This window comes from Ctenocephalides felis, unplaced genomic scaffold (genome assembly GCF_003426905.1).
Source record: "Ctenocephalides felis isolate EL2017-DRISC unplaced genomic scaffold, ASM342690v1 CF-g0.4_SCAFFOLD_01270, whole genome shotgun sequence".
Taxonomy (NCBI): Eukaryota; Metazoa; Arthropoda; class Insecta; order Siphonaptera; family Pulicidae; genus Ctenocephalides; species Ctenocephalides felis.
In genome coordinates this window covers 1-17,185 of record NW_020537424.1, presented here as the reverse complement: position 1 = coordinate 17,185, position 17,185 = coordinate 1, and the positions used below count along the sequence as shown (strand labels likewise).

Below are 17,185 nucleotides of genomic sequence, written 5' to 3'. Positions count from 1 at the left end.
TTCAACAATTTCAAGCATTTTATTAATTCAACCTATGACTTTATTTATTATATTTGACTGGTTTCTGTAAATTTATAGTTATAAGATTTATTATTGATTTATACTGTTCTTCAATGCTATAAGTATTCGTATAAATATTAAAATCATTGATGAATGTATTCAATAAGCATCCAAATTAGATGTAATGAACGATTGCCATTATCAAAATTTCTTTATTTTCTATGATCTGAATTATTTCAGACTTACCATATATCATAAAAATGTGAAGTAAAATACTTACGAAATGAATCGATTTTTTTATTTCGATCTATCTTTATGACCTAATATACGAAATAAAAATAATGTACACACATATATCTCGAAGTTATTGAAAACAAGAAGAAAAATCGATTAAGACTATCATGGGTCTAGAATAAATAATTATTGTTAGTAAGAAAGTACTGTGAGTTAGTAAGTGTGTATATTTACTCCTAAACTTTACTATATTTCGCTTAAAATTTCTCTAGAAAGAATAAATAAAATTTTACAATAATTGCCTATCGCATCGCCTATTATCTACAATATTGTACACATAAATATGCCTATTATAAATAAAAATAACTAGAAATAAGTATTTATGTTTGAATGTATGTTTTCTAAAATGTTATAAATTACCATTGGTTAAGCACATGCAAATAATAATAATAATTATATAAACTGATTTTTTTCTATCGACTCCAAATATTTTATCAGACTAAATAGGATTTAAAGTATGAATTTTAGTACTTCAATGAAGCCCTTTTTGTTATTTTTAATTCGAAAATTCAATTGAAGATCTAAATGTAAATTTATTTTTTCAGAATAATTACAACAATCATAGAATAATAAAAATAATTAAAGTTTTAAACAAAAATGCACAAAAATTAAATTTGCATGTGCTTGATATGGTGTAAATAATTAATCTATTATCTTGATACCTCATGATCCACGAAAAATTTTATTTTCGAATTAAACGGTTATGTGAAGTATTTTTATATAATTTATAACTTACGTAATATATAAATTTATATAGCATACGGGACAATAAGTTAATAAAAGATTTTCACCATGTTACAGAATGACAATTTTTTAAAATAATTTTCAGTTTGTTAAAAACATGAAATCATTTGAAAAATATTTATGACTGTTACGAAGTTATCTAAGAATTGTTGTTAGATATTTAATACTTGGTATATAAAGCTATGCATTTATGTGATATATAAAGTTTTATAAAATTCATTCACAATCAATATTTTTCATTTTTACTATATAATATAGTGCAGATTGAAGGAAAAGCCTATATATAAACCTGGATATTTATAAGTCGAAGTAATGAATTTTGTCTTTAATACAGTGGTTCCCAACCTTTTTCGCACCCTGCTCTAATAAAAAGGTTCCGCTCTCCTTAATTTTTCCAACAGTTTAATTTTATAAATACTTAACTGATATTTTCAGACTACAAATTAATATGCAATATTAGGTAAAAATTTGCAAAAACTGTTTTTATTTTTCAATATCTTTTCAAAAAATTTGGGTTATTTTTGAAAATAGTATACTGAAAACAAATGCCTTATTTAACATTCAGAAAGTTTGTAAAATTTGAGTTCGAAATATTTTTTATTGCTATTTGGTTTCTGGAATTGAAGATTCGAAGTTTTCAATTTATAATTACAAATATTATTACTTTGACTTATACACACTGTAGCTCATATAACACTAATGCAAAAGCATATTTGTCAAAATCTCACAAATAGGATATGTTATTTGGTGTAAACTCTGTGTAGTAAAAGTTTATATAAAAAATAAAATGAAATAAACATAAAATAACATAAAAGTCCTCACCAGTATGGTGATAATATCAGTGCACCTGGGAAAGATAGTCAATTACTGCATTATTGTAAAATATCGTCATTCATAGTAGCAAAATGTGTCATAGTATTTGAATTATATATTAAATATATATGAATTAAGTATATATGAAATATATGTGAATGCCGAATTCCAGTGAGCATTGAATTTTTTTACTAGTTTGTCATTGTTATCCATTTATTGGTTAACTTAGAGAAAAGTACCTCAATAAGGAATCCTGCTATGTAGTTACTAGTTATAAAATATATTGTTGATAACACGAAAAAATATAAAAAGCAGCCATAAATTTCCCTTTCCACTCGTATGCCGCTCTGGCGGCAAAATAGATATAAATCTAGCAGTTCGTGAGTGGAAAGGGTTAATATTCAAGGGAGAAGTAAAATCAATAGAATGGACCTTGTCACGAAGAAATGTAACATTGTCTATAGAAATTTATTCATTGCGATGTTGAATAAAGTCAGTCATTGTGAATTTGTGATTCTCAATAGCACAATCAGGATGGTATTCCACATTTGGCTGCTTTTCTCTAAACATATGAAATTATTTAATTTAATTCTAGTATGTAAACTTGTTATTTATGAAAAACCTCGCTAATATTTTTTAAACATTGCTTTGATGAACTAGTATACAAAAAATAGATTATTTGTAAAAAATAATAATACTTCCACTAAATATTTAGTTCGTAGATTATCATTATTTGACACTAAAGCTTATATTATAATTAGGCATCACTTCAAATTGTTTTAGATAACGCTTGAAATTTGCTCAAGTCTAAACACTTAAAATATACAGGGTGTCCCAGAACTCAACGTCAAGGCGAAACGACCTGAGAATATTAACCTTAACAGTACCGACAAAATCATAAAAAAAAACAATCTCATGTTTGGAAATAATGAGCTTTTAGTGTAATTATGACTATTTTTCGGTTATTGTGATTAATTTCAATTTTTTAAAAACCTTTTTAATAATAAAATTATCAAGTATTTGACTATTTACAATTCTGATTAAAAGTGCCAACTTTTTTTAAAAAAAGGAGGTCCTCTCAAAATCGACCATTTTTTTAAATTTTAAATTCATAGTTCAACAAAAGTCTTAATACTTGAAAACTTCCACCAATTGTATTATTTTTTTTACTGTTGTCCTAGAGATTTTATTTACGGTTACTATTCCAAATTTTTCAATAAAAAAAATAAAAATTAAGCACAATAACGGAAAAATGGTCATAATTTCACCAAAGCTCTAGGTTGCACTTAAAAGCTCATACTTTTCAAATGTGAATTTTTTTTTCTATTTTTTTAAGGACAGCAGTTAAGTTCAATTACACCCCGTTTCGGCTTGACGTTAAATTCTGGTACACCCTGTGTATGAAATATATGTTAAAATTATTTTGTTCATATTAAAATACACATGATTCATTTTTCACGTCTAAAAATCCAATAATACTGCCACCACATATGAGAGTGAATATTTGAGTGTGTGGTGTAGAAAATTTTGGAAAGTTAGAAATTCTTCCAAATTCCTATCTTACTCTCTCTAAAAAATCTTTCTTTTTTATATTATTTTGACCGATTTATAAACACCTATTAAAACAAAAATTTAAATAATATATAATTGTAAAATTTAATATTTCAATACTTATTTCCAATATGCTTTCATAATCAATTTATAAGAGTCCATAAAGTGTATCAAGATAATTTAATTTAGCTAAAGTAAACTATAGCGTCCAATTATTTAAAGCATAATGTTCGATACAATGCATTAAAATATAATGCATTTATTATAAATTGCTTAAAAATTATATAATAAATAAAATAAACGTTACTGTGATAAGCACAATCATTGATAAATATTGAATATTATTGATAGAAATTATGCCGAAAAATACAAATACATTCTTAATTGGCTATTGTAATGATTTGACTTCAATGAGTTAATGGATTGAGGAATATACAATTTGTTTTAAAGTAAACAAAACATATAAAACTGTGATAATAAGAGTTTACTGCACAATGAAATGCATTAAAATTTTTAAAGCAACTTGGGGAAATTTATATGAAAAAAAATTATATCAACACAAAAAAAATGTTTAAATTTTATTTATATATCCTTGAAAATAACATTATATAATTTAAAAATTATTATATTGTTGAGTAAATCATTCACCATAGCCTCTTAAGAATTTGCTTGCGTTCTGAAGTCATTTACTGTTGTGTCTTTTTCTGCTCAAACACGTTTCCAGTTGAAAAATACTATTTTAGCTAAGGTAGAATACATGCTTTACTAATCTGCAAGACAAAAATTTGCAATCTTTTTAATAATAATAAAATCATAGTATTCTGATATAACATCAGCAAAAATTTAATTGGTTCAATTATTTTCAACATTCAATGATATTTTTTGTATAAAGGCATAGATATTACATTACATGGACTGCTAGTCCTCATATATTTTCCGTTGTATATAGTGCTCAAACATAGAAGGGTATGTGACGTCATATGTCTGAGCGAACATTGCCAACGACAATCGCGGACTCTCCCGGTTGATCAAATGTCATGTCATATGTTACGTGGCTAGCATAGACCTTATAATTTATAAACTGATTTTAACAGGTGGATTCGATTTTATGTACATTTATTTTACAAGGAAAATATTATTAATATCATTTCTTACAAAATTATCAGTCATCACAATTGCCATTATATTATTGAAATAAAACTATCACAGATAATATTTGAATTAAATTAACTGTTATGATAAATATTAGTAATATCATTTCTTACAAAATTATCAGCCATCACAATTGCCATTATATTATTAAAAACATAAACTTCTCCTTAGGGAAGTTAATAAAACATATGACATAAGACATTTAATCAATTCAGCGTCGGAGATCCGCGATTGTCGTCGGCTATGTTCGCTCAGACATGTGAAGTCGCATTCCCTTTTATGTTTGACCACTTATTTTGCGCTCTACTAGCAGTCCATGTAATATAAAGTTTATGTATAAAGGTCACTAATTGTAAGTAACTTTTTGCTGGAGTACTTATTGTTGCAGATGCAATAATTTTTTTTTTTTGCCAAATAAAGACAGAAATTGATTTATGATTTTTCTTTGCCAACATATATGTCGTAAACTCTTTGCTTTAGTATTCTTATTTTTGAATTTTAGTTATTAGCAACTAATTATATCACCACGTTCCTTAATTGCTTCGAATTCTTTGCTGAATAAAATTTATGGCATACAGTATTATTTTCAATATAAAATACTAGTTCAACAGAGCCAGCGCTAAAAAGTAATAAAATCAAACATTATCATGAATACTATTTAAATATAAATAAATTATCATAATGCAAATTTTTGTCTGCCTACATATAAATTTAGAAATAATTACTAAATCTACTGTTTCTAATGTATGTTGTGACATGTCTTCTTATTATTCAAAATTTCAACAATAGGATATTAAGTATAAGTCAAAACTATTATAGGCATTAAAACTTATTTCAAAATGCACTGGTTAAGATAATTTTAACTAGGTTGAATCATTGGCCTACATTTTTAGTCGGTCCTAGATAACCTTCTCGTTTTTCCATAAAAATAAAGAGTTTTCAGAAAAAAAATCTGGCAGAATGTTTTAATTTCAAAATTCCGGGTATTAAAATAACTACCATCCTATTAGGCAAAACAATTGATTCAATTTACAGTATTTTTTTGAAATCCTAAAATTTCTTGTTTTATCAACTGAAACTTTTACTATCTATGCATAAATTAGTTTTAGGCAAGTGTGAGCTCTTAAAATACACATGTATTATAAAAGTTCATTTGTTCATATATATATATATATATATATATATATATATATATATATATACATATATATACATATATAATATAGATATACATTAAATATCTAATATTAATCTGAAAGCAATCTATATAATAGCAATAAATTATGATATTATACTTGTTACTGCAAATAAAATAATACTACATGATAATTATAGATTGTAGTTTGTTAAAAAGCTTTTGCATATTATATTACAATATCCTTATAAAAGTTACAAATTGTAAGTTTTAATTAAAGATAGTTAAATTTTTGGTTGTGCTGGCTGTAAGAAAATTACAAAAAAATAATAAATTTATTATATATTTACTGCGTATCACTGATAGAATTTAAGTAAATTAATAATCCATGATTAAATCCCTCAAGGAATAATTTAAATTATTTCTTAACTGATAACTAGTTATTAACTCCCCATAGGGTAAGTTATAGGCATCGCAAAAATAATCGAAAATGAAATTTTTATAAATCTTTACGTTTCAAAGGTTTCTAAACATTTTGGCATACTTTACGAAAAATTAGAAAAAATGGATGTATGTGTGTATGTAATGAATGTGTGCATGTGTGTGTATGTTTGTATGTGTGTGTATGTTTGTATGTATGTGTATGTTTGTATGTGTGTGTGAAAAAATTCAAAAGATTTCACATGCATTGATGGAATAAAAAACAGATTAAATTTTTGAGAAGGCAGGTCTAGAGGTTTTGAAGATCCAATAAAAAAAATTTAAAAAAAAATCTAATTTGACGGTCAAAAATTATCATTAGACATATGCATATCAAATTATCAGATTCTTTGTAGAGATTCTAATAATAAATATAATTTTTTTGTACCAATGTTTATTTTAGTTTAAGCAGAAAGTTTTTTGAATCATTCAACCAGATGATTATTTCTATCAAAAACTGCCATTTTTTGCACATTTAACTCGGTAACCGGCTAGACCTGCCTTCGCCAAAAACTAACCACCACTTCTGCCCATCATTACAAATAAAATAATTTTTGGATCATTCAAATCGGATGCTCTGCACTCTTTGCTCCGTAACTCCAAAACGACTGGACTGACTTTTGCCAAAAACTAATCAGCAAGTATCCCTATCAATAGGCATCGAATGTTTTTTGAATCATTCAAATCGATTGATCCATGCGCCCTAAAACGTGGACGAAAAATTGTATCCATACATACATACACACAAATCAATTTTTGCTAAGTTGTGCCAAAATGTTCAAAAACCATCAAAACCTGAAGAAATGCAAAAATTTTCAATTTTGAGTTTTAGACGATTACAATAACACCCTACGGGTAGTTAAAAAAGTTCAAATTTAAAAAAATCAGAACATAAAAAAATTCAAATTTTTAAAAATACGATTTCTCAAAAATTTCAAAATTCCCACAAATCTATTTGATAAATTTGAAAACATGAATCAAACAATTTTAAAGCTTTTTTGAAAGCTGTAATTTTTGGTACGGAAAGTTCCAGCAATTTGTCTTAAGGCACAATGCCATGCACCACTAGTCTTAATCTTTAGTTTTTTTCATAAATATTGCGTTCTATTGATTTTTAGTCAAAATAATTGAAATATAAAGCATTACTGTATGAAGCACATTGGAGTATAAATAAATAAATAAATAAATAAATAAAACATTATCTCGCATCCAGTCATGACTATTATTTCCTAGTCACATTAGCCATGAGAGAACAATGTGCACTCAATTTCGTGAAAATCAAAAACAATAAAAATTCAAATATGTTTTGGGACCGAAAATAAAAATTTAAATGTGTAATTCATAGTTATTTCAGTATTAACTATTAGTAAAATGTCGCGATTCACTCGCTTTCGTTTAGTAACTTTTGATTTGCGCGACACTCTGATTCGTCTCCGGGCTGATGCAGGAAGACGTTTTACAGAAATAGCCAATAGGCTTGGAATTGAAACTGATGAAAATTCTATTCGGACATCATTTGCTGAAGCATGGAAAAAATTACGCAATGAACACCCGAACTTCGGGCTTGCATCTGGATTATCGCTAAAAAATTGGTCAGTCTAGATATAGAAAATTTAATTGTCATCTAAGGTAAGGGGCCCAGTTTCTGACCTTTTTAGAGTGACGGTGGAGGTTAAACTATAATAATTAATATAAAACTTAACTTAATGAAAAAAATTATAATTTTATCTATTAGTTTAGGATTTTTAAAATAAAGTAATGTGCATAAAAAAATTATTTGAACTAAATTTATATTTTAAATTGACGTTTTAAAAATTGACATTAAGAGCTCCAGTTTCTGACCCTCAGAATTCTTCGTGTGGCAGTTTCTGACCCTGACCGTAGCCCAATTTCTGACCCTCAAATTTAATCATGATTAGGTTATGAAGTGCTTACTAATTTTAAATAAACTGAAATTATTATTAAAATAAATAAATTAAATATTTATTCTAAAAATATACAGTTTGTTAAAATTTAACGTATAAATAGTTCAAGTCTTGTTATAACATATTACACAAACAAAAAAATTAAAATTAATTATTTAAATTACTTGGACTTTTTTTTTATTTTAAGAGCTTTTTGTTTTTTTTTTCTTCAAGTTTTTCTTTTTTAATTATTTTTTCTGCCTCCTTGATGGCTTTATTTTTGGACCTTTCAGCTTTTCTCAATTCTTTTTCTTCTTCTAATTTTCATTTAATTAATTGTAATTGTATAATTGTATAATAATAAAAATATTAGTAAACTAAAACAGTCATAATTTAAGCATTGATAAAACTGACATTTTTTTTTTAATAATTTTATCACTTAAAAGATGTATTTACAAGATTTAAATACAATCTTTCATTTATACCAATGAATATTAAATGTAAATTTATCACTTTACTACGAAAAATAGTAAAAAAAATATAAGATAACAATAAATATTATTATTTTTACATTTAATGAACAAGTGACTAAAAACATGTGACAGATAACCTAGCTTTTAGAAGGTTAGAATTGCAGGGTCAACAACTGTGACATACACTTAAAATTGAGCCTAGTTATTGACCCTCAAATTTCAGTAATAAAACTAAATTTAATATGTTTTATAAATATTTTAAAATAAATTTTAATTAATTATTGACTTATTTGTATATTTTTAGTTAGATTTTCGTACTTACATAATAATTAGTGCACGAACTCAATTGTCGTAGCTCCTTACATAAACTGTTTAGACTAAAGCTAAAAAATGGCTTCCACAGTCACTTTTGGTTTAAAAATTTTTTTTTATTTAGTTAATCTTTTTTATATTTTTTTAATTGACATTAATGAGGCATAGAATAAATTACTGTCAATTAAGAAAAAATTTATTTTCACATTAAATGTATAGTTTTTTAATTAATTCCAAAAAAAGTTGAAAAGGTCAGAAACTGGGCCAGGGTCAATAACTGGGTCTTTTACCTTACATATATATAAAAATAAGTCGGGTTTTCCTTCCTGACGAAATAACTCCAGAACGCACGAACCGATTTCGACAATTTTGCATTCGTCGGAAAGGTGTCGGAATCCCCAAGGTTTAGGTTTATAACTAAGAAAATTAGTTGTGCATGGCATCGTGCCTTAATGCAAATTGCTGGAACTTCACGCACCGTAATTAAAAATTCGAGTAATGACATTAGTGAGAATTATCAGAATTATGCTTGGTTAAGTCAACGAGCAATTCTTGCCGCAAAGAATAATGATGTACACGCACTGAATTTCACCATTCAATCAAAAATTGCTTGCGATTTAGTGACATACCAATGATTCCGACTGCTCTTCCGTTTGACTTCAAACGATTGCAATTTCCAGTTCGCCTTGCGTTCGCAATGACAATTAACAAGTCGCAAGGCCAATCGCTTAGTGTTTGCGGGATAAATTTCAAATAGATTATTTAGAAAATCATTGTTTTTTACATGGGCAGTTATACGTTGCCTGTTCACGAGTTAGAAAACCATCCGCTTTGTTTGTGTTAACGCCAGACCAAAAAACAAAAAATGTGGTTTACCAAAGAGCACTTCAATGAAACGGATAATTTGCGAATTCACTTTCATTTACTTAGAGAAGTTCAACTAAAAAATACTTCATTTTTGTAATAGAAATAAATTCATTACTGTTGTGCAATGTGACGTCATATGTCTGAGCGAAGATTGCCGACGACAATCGCGGATCTTCCGATTGATCAAATGGCGAGGAGGGGTTTAAAAATCGATCACTTGATTAATGGATGCCCCCTAAGGTAGTGGTGAAGAACGTGGGCTAGCAATCATAGAACCTCAGCCAAACTCGATTAGTTGTAATTTGCCTTAATAAATATGTTATTATTCCTACTTAATTAAGACTATGTTATTCGGTAGTAAATAAATCTAAGATGTAAAAGAGTGACAAAAATTGAGAACACCATAACATATTGTCCGTACTACACCTAATATATAAAGAAAAGTGGTTAACCACTGAGTTGCCCTTTCGGAAAAATAGACACATCTCAAAGAACACGCATTCCTGATCGTTAAAAAAATAAAAGCGGCTCATATTGCGCAAACGGTTTTTACACTAAGTAGAGAAAAACGACAAGCAACCAACTATACACCGAAATACCTATAATCGATTCAAAATTTATGTTTTTCCGACTATATATTTAACTAAACAAAAAATAATATTTGGCATACAATTCATAATGGGTTGTTGAAAATGATCACCAATTTCTTCGCTTGCAAAAATTATACTCGTTAATTTTAAATCGCTATTTTGAAAATTGTGATACTATTTTCAACATCCTACTAAATAAAATTAACATAAAAAAATACTTAGTTTAAATACCTGTAATGTATGAATATTGATACTAATTTAAGGTTTGTCAGCGTTACTTTAGAGAACTTACTTGCACAGTTCTACGAGTTGATGACTAATTCAGAAGTTACACAACATCCCACATTTTATCGATAAAATCCTTCTGTAATAAATCCTTATCTAACTTCTAAATAATAACTTTTAAGGTTTTTTTTCCAAACATGTCACTGATAAACAATTAATAATTCACAATATTTTAATATCGAGCGTTCCTCCAATTAGATTTTGAGGTTATTTAGGAAAACCTTACAAATGCACCATATCTTATTAACTTTCACATAAAACACAAATCACTTCACTTTAACACTATAAATTTCAGCACTTTTGTTCCTTCACAAATCACTGACACATACGAAATACGTTACTGTAAAATAAATAATGTCAAAGTACGATGGTCCATCGATGGGCCCATGTTCTGGTTAAGCGTGATTGGAATATTGCGCCATATTGGACGCCATTGTCTTCTTTGCAAATCCTGAATCCCCCTGTCGGCAAATGCCGGAAACTGTTAAAAGTGGCGGAAATATCGATATCGACTTTTTATTGAACTTATCAAAAATATTTAAATTAATAATTGATATTGATAATTTAAATTATCTCCAATAAAAAACAAATTGTTAAAATTATTAAAATTTCAATATATATGCCATTAACGGTTGAATAATGACTTGGTGGCTTAATAATGTAAGCTATATAAATTACTATATAACTATATAAATTAAAATTAAAATTTTTGTTTTAATTTATTTCAAAATTTTTGAATTCGTTTTTTACAATATAGAATGATTTACTTAAATAATAATTTATTGAATAGTTGTACATTTAATATTAACTTCTGCAGAATATTAAAGTTTTACATATAAATATTACTTAATTGAACAATATTAATATAAATTACTAGAAAAAGAATAAATGATGAATAATATTAATATAATAATTAATGAAATATTTTATTATATATAAATAAATATAAATCATTAAGTTTGCCAACAACAATTTATTGGTAATTAAATAGTTTACATATAATTAAATAACCAAAATAATTAATAATAATAAAATATATATAAATAAATATATTATTATTATTATATATATATATATATATATATATATGTATATATAATAATATGTATATATATTATATAAATCAGGCCAGTTTAAAGATTATGAAAAATTATAAAATGTATTCGAAGAATTTTAGTAGCAGTAATAATTTTTAAAAAAAATCTTATATGGGTCAAAGTGGAATTTTGGCTTAAACTTTTATTTCATAAAAGTTTGCATAAACTTCTCGATAAGTGTAAATAATAGGTAAAACTAGTTAAAATTTTCCATTATTTATATTGAAAATAAAATTCTTGTTTTCACTTATAATTGCAATGTAATATAATTGCAAATATAAACAAACTTATGCAACTTGTGCAACTACATTAATTAAAATAGTTCAATACCTTTACATTTCATTCTACTTCATGTTCATCTTATTTAAGTGTTGACCATCAACGATAATGGTAAGATTTTTTGCTATGAATCGGATTTTCAGGCGTGGATATTAATATCTTCCTAATATAGGTGGGACAGATTGATCTTCGAGACTTTCCGCACACATCTTGATGGTCCTGGAGATCCACGCATTGAAGCAGTATCGCAGAACGTGGAAGAAATTCTTACTTCTCCAGTACAATGGCAAACATGCCCTGGCTGTCCACAATTATTGGCGCAGCTACAAGATCATCAAATTCGAATGGGCGTTGTTTCTAATTTTGATACTAGGCTGGACAAATTACTTGATCGCATGGGATTAAAAGTAATAGCATAATTAAAATATATAATTAAACTTAACTTCATAGATTTGAAACGATTCGTAACTCATACCCAATCATGAATTGCATAGTTCAAAACTATCAGAATTGTTTTTGTGAAAATAGCCACAATAGCAAATAATTGTCTTTAAGCCATTAGTAAATAAATAGTAAAACGTTTGAAAATCAATAATGAAAAATTACACAAATTTTATCATACATATCTTTAAAAATCGTACTCATCGATACAGATAGAAAATGTTAATATCACAGCTTTAGCCATTTCTTAAACTATAGAACTTCCTATCTTGGTCAAAATTTTAATTGTTATATAATGCATTACAATAATATAAAGTTCACTAAAATATATTTAATATCTTATTCGTAGGAGTATTTTGCTTTTGCTGTAGCATCCTACAATGAAGGAGCAGAAAAACCAGACAGGCGCTTATTTAACCGAGCATTATTTCTATCTCGTCTCCCTGGTATTAAAGCTAAAGACGCACTGCACATAGGTCGCCAAGCAACGGCTGATTACCATGGAGCACGCGAAGCAGGCTGGAGTTCCATTATTGTTTCAGACTGGAGTAAGTATTACTATCTATCATGGTTAATATTTATATTATCAAAATTTAAATAACGGTTTACTTTCTCATTTTGTCAAAAGTAGTTTAGTTTTACATAAGAAGTTTAATTTTCAGCCCCTGAAAAAATAATAGAACGATATCCAAGCGTTCAAAGAAATCATATCTTTCCCAATTTGGACGAACTTAGAAAGAAGTGGGCGCAAGGTGCAGTAAAATGGTGATCCATCGCACGTATTTTTAATATGTTGCAATAATGTAAGTAGTTTACGTTGGCAAGTAATGCAAAACTTACTAGTTGATTAATTAAATAAAACTTTTGTGATTGCAGATACAATAAAATTAAAGCAGCCAAAGTCAAATCAAGTATAATAAGACACTCATAACAATGTTAAATTACTAATTGTTTACTTATATAATGTTTGTTTAAATCATTATCTTAATAAAGTGTTATGAACCAAATAATTATTTTGAAGAATGATATTATGATAGAGAAAAAAAATTCAAAGAACTTTAAAAGAAATTTAGTCAATTTATATTAACGATAAGTGTATTAAAACAAAATTACATTAAAATCTTGGTTATTCTTAAAATGTTGAGAACAACTAATATTTAAAACTAAATTTACGTAAAGCCTATATACAATAAATTTTTTTTTTTTGCAAATTACAGTGGCTCAAACTCGGATCCAGCAGATAATGGTTCAAAATCATTACTATCCATATTACTTTCCATGCTTGTAACTTGTGGGGTAGCTAAACTCTGCAAGGAAAAATTTAATTTTACTTATAGAAAATTTAAAATTTTAGAAACACATGATCTATTGAAAAAATATTTTTCATGAACAAATAATAACTTAAACCAGCAATTAGTTTGGCTACTCCCATATTGTAAAAAAACGTTATTCGAAATAAACTTGTTGATAACTTTGAATTTAAACTAAGTCACCAACCTGGTAGTCGTCTTTGATATCAAGTTCTCCTTGTCCAAGAGGTGCAGGCAGTACACTTGGTGGAGCAGCAAGATCATCAAGTGATAATCCGGTGTCAATAACTGGAGCATCGAGATTACTTTGTGATTGTTCAGGATCTGCTTCCATAATATCCTCATTGGGGTTTTCTTCACATATTTTCTAAGAATGAAATATAATTTAATACAAAAATGTAAGTATCAATACAAATGTATATCAATATCAAATTGTAATTCTAAAATAAATACATAAATATATGAACAGAAGGCATACATACATCAAATTCATCCTGTGATTTTGATGAATCATCTACAACACTTTGCTCTTTTGCATAATCTATATTTTCCATATATTCCTCAGATTTGTCTGCAACGTAATCAGACTTTACTACTTGCTCAGTCTGATTAACATCTTTGTTGTTACTATCATCATTATTATCCATATCATTATTAGCATTATTATCGATATTAACATCATTATCAATATTGTCATTATTATCGATATTGTCATCATTATCTATAGTATCATTATTTTCCATATCATCATTATTTTCTGTATTATCATTATTATCCGTATTATCATCATTTGTAATGTTATCATTATTATCCATATTATCATTATTATCCATGTTATTAGTATTATCATTATTACCAGCATTGTCAGCGTCGTCAGCATTATTAATATTATCATTATTATCAGTAGTATCGTTATGATCTTCTTCATTGTCATGATTTCTTCTCATGAGACCTAACATGTCCAACATACTTCTAACCACTTTATTAGAAGTTGCATCTTCTGTAGACATATATGCTGTTTTACGATCACATATTACTAAATGTTTGGCTAGAGTGTTACCTGAAATTATAATTATAAATTATACACACAGGAAGTAATATTGCTTTTTTCAGAGAAAAAAAGCACTAGACTCTTTCTTAAAAATGCAGAAAAAAATTGTGTTCCTGCACCATAACCTTTTCCTTATCAATTTTTTCAATTAATTCCCCTATGACAAAATATATTACTAAAGTATTAAATAACTAAATAAATAATTTCAATTTTATCAGATGTTATGATTATTGAAATAATACATTAAATCTGCAAAAAATAATAATTATTCAAAAAAATTTGTTTTAATAATTATAATGAGTAAGCAATAAATGATTTGCTATTGGATATACTTTGTAACCATTCATATTAATTATAATCAAATTATATAAATATTTTAATAAGACAAAATGTTACTTTAATAAGAAAAATGTTAATCCATTTAGTTACTCAATCATAAAACTTTTTATCGCAAAGGTAAAATAGAAAATACAAACCATCATTAGATGAGAAACCGCAAATGCAATTCTTTCAGCATCAATGGGTTCAAGTGGAATTAAAGTAGCTGAATTAAAACCTGTGCAGCCAGCAGTATGCTTCAACATAGTTTTAAAGCAACTGTAATATATAAACATTTAGAACATTTCAGTTACCCCTGCAATGAAATTCAACTTCATTATTTAAGTATACCTCTAATCTAGCGCGATTAATAATTAAAATTAGCATTCTTACAGAAAATGTCTTCTGTCTCCAAAGTCACTGATACACTCTATGCAGTTTAAACCATCTTCAACATACATTGTTAGTTTGTCATAATTTTCTACAACTGTATGAGATATAATATCTCTGGGTGGAGTTGCTTTAATCTAAAAATAAAAAAATACAGTATATGATTTTGATAAGATGATTTTAAGCTTCCAGCTCGAAAAATAGTGAATATTATGATGGCAATCCTAATTTCATATAATAAATACATTAAAACCACATTATTGTTAGAAAATATACATACCTTAGGTCTATTAACCATTGTTGATGAAATGCAGTTATTCTTTATATACTGACTAAGTTGTTTTTGAGTTTTATGAGCATATAAGATATGTTCTCTCAGAGCACCTTAAATGTAATTAATTATGTTTAGTAAGTTTAATTTTTACCAGTGTTTCTTAGTCATTTATTACCTTTGTCATAGAACCATAAAGCACATTTAGTACATTTCTTAGCAGTTACTCGATCCATGTGATTTTTCAAATGATCATAGAAATCCCTTAGTGTTTGAATTCGAGGCTTATCTTTAGCCCATATCACCATAGCCTGAAAAAAAAAAATCAAGTAGAAAGAAGAATATATGTAGACTACAAATTTCTATGCATGAATCATGTATTTAAAACATATATAGTAATATACTTATATTTCAACCGTAGTTTCATGTTCTATTTTATTTTGTATTCACCTGTAAACAGAATGGACATTGCAAACTTGTATCTCCATCATGATCTTCGTAAAAGTGTTCAATGGCAACTCTATGTGAAGAACATCTGTGATTACATGTGCCGCACATGTAAGGCATTTCGAAAGCTACATGCATCTTGCTCATATGAGCTGCCAATAGGCCTATTGTCGAATATCTTGTCTAAAATATACCATATTAAGAATTATAATAAATTTAAATGATTATAAAACTAAAATATAAATATGATAAATTGTAGATATGATTCTCTAGTAAAAACAGTAATTTCTCCATCAACAATTTAATTAAAACGGTAGTGTTGTATTTTTGCTCTGACATTGTACCACTTTCATGCCTAAATTATTCTATCAAACTGATTAACTAATTATTTGACTGAAAATTCAATTGCTTTGAACTTTCAAAAATTTAAAAATTAATACTATACAAAAACATGGAAATATAGAACTTAAATTTGCATTAATTATATCAAATTTTTCTTACATACCTCACACATAACACATGCAAGAGTGTTCACCATTGTATTCTTTGTATCATTTGGATGAGCTTGAATTATGTGTCTTCGGAGTTCATCCTCAGTTGGAATTATTTCTAGGCAATATCTGCATAACTTTGACTCCTTGTCAATAACTGGATTAACATGGTTAACAGATGATCAACAGTTTTACATATTTGTAAATTTTTCAGAACATTCAGAACACTAAATGAAACAAGAATTAATATATGGGTTTATTATATATATATATAATATATATAATATAACATATATATATATATATATATATATATAATATAAACGGTTTTTAAAGGATCACTTGATCCAAATATTAAAGTCATTTAATCTAATAAAGTGATTAAGCCAATTTAAGCAACTTGATATTTATTCATAAATGCTAATAATGTATGCGGATTTGTAGTCCATTATAAAAATAAACACAATAATACCTCAATATCAAGCTCAAG

General features: G+C 26.8%; 3 protein-coding genes across 3 annotated transcripts; 1 reads left to right on the top strand and 2 right to left on the bottom strand.

Annotated features, from left to right (window-relative positions):
- Positions 1-7,540: 7,540 nt before the first annotated feature.
- On the top strand, positions 7,541-13,316 carry LOC113369364 (rhythmically expressed gene 2 protein-like). The gene is made up of 5 exons (XM_026610129.1): positions 7,541-7,761; positions 12,149-12,383; positions 12,767-12,965; positions 13,080-13,220; positions 13,294-13,316. The coding sequence occupies exons 1-4, from the start codon at positions 7,541-7,543 to the stop codon at positions 13,184-13,186; spliced, it is 762 nt and encodes a 253-aa protein (XP_026465914.1). The 3' UTR covers positions 13,187-13,220; positions 13,294-13,316.
- Positions 13,317-13,609: 293 nt separating this feature from the next.
- On the bottom strand, positions 13,610-15,276 carry LOC113369365 (glycosyltransferase-like protein gnt13). The gene is made up of 4 exons (XM_026610130.1): positions 15,255-15,276; positions 14,210-14,787; positions 13,915-14,094; positions 13,610-13,724 (listed from the first exon to the last, which is right to left on the bottom strand). The coding sequence occupies exons 2-4, from the start codon at positions 14,735-14,737 to the stop codon at positions 13,629-13,631; spliced, it is 804 nt and encodes a 267-aa protein (XP_026465915.1). The 5' UTR covers positions 14,738-14,787; positions 15,255-15,276; the 3' UTR covers positions 13,610-13,628.
- Positions 15,277-15,485: 209 nt separating this feature from the next.
- LOC113369366 (zinc finger protein 280B-like) lies at positions 15,486-16,852 on the bottom strand (the record flags this gene model as incomplete). Its single annotated transcript, XM_026610131.1, has 5 exons — positions 15,486-15,623; positions 15,767-15,870; positions 15,936-16,068; positions 16,208-16,387; positions 16,710-16,852. Coding segments are annotated over 5 exons (698 nt in total), but the record flags the coding sequence as incomplete, so codon positions are not given.
- Positions 16,853-17,185: the final 333 nt, after the last annotated feature.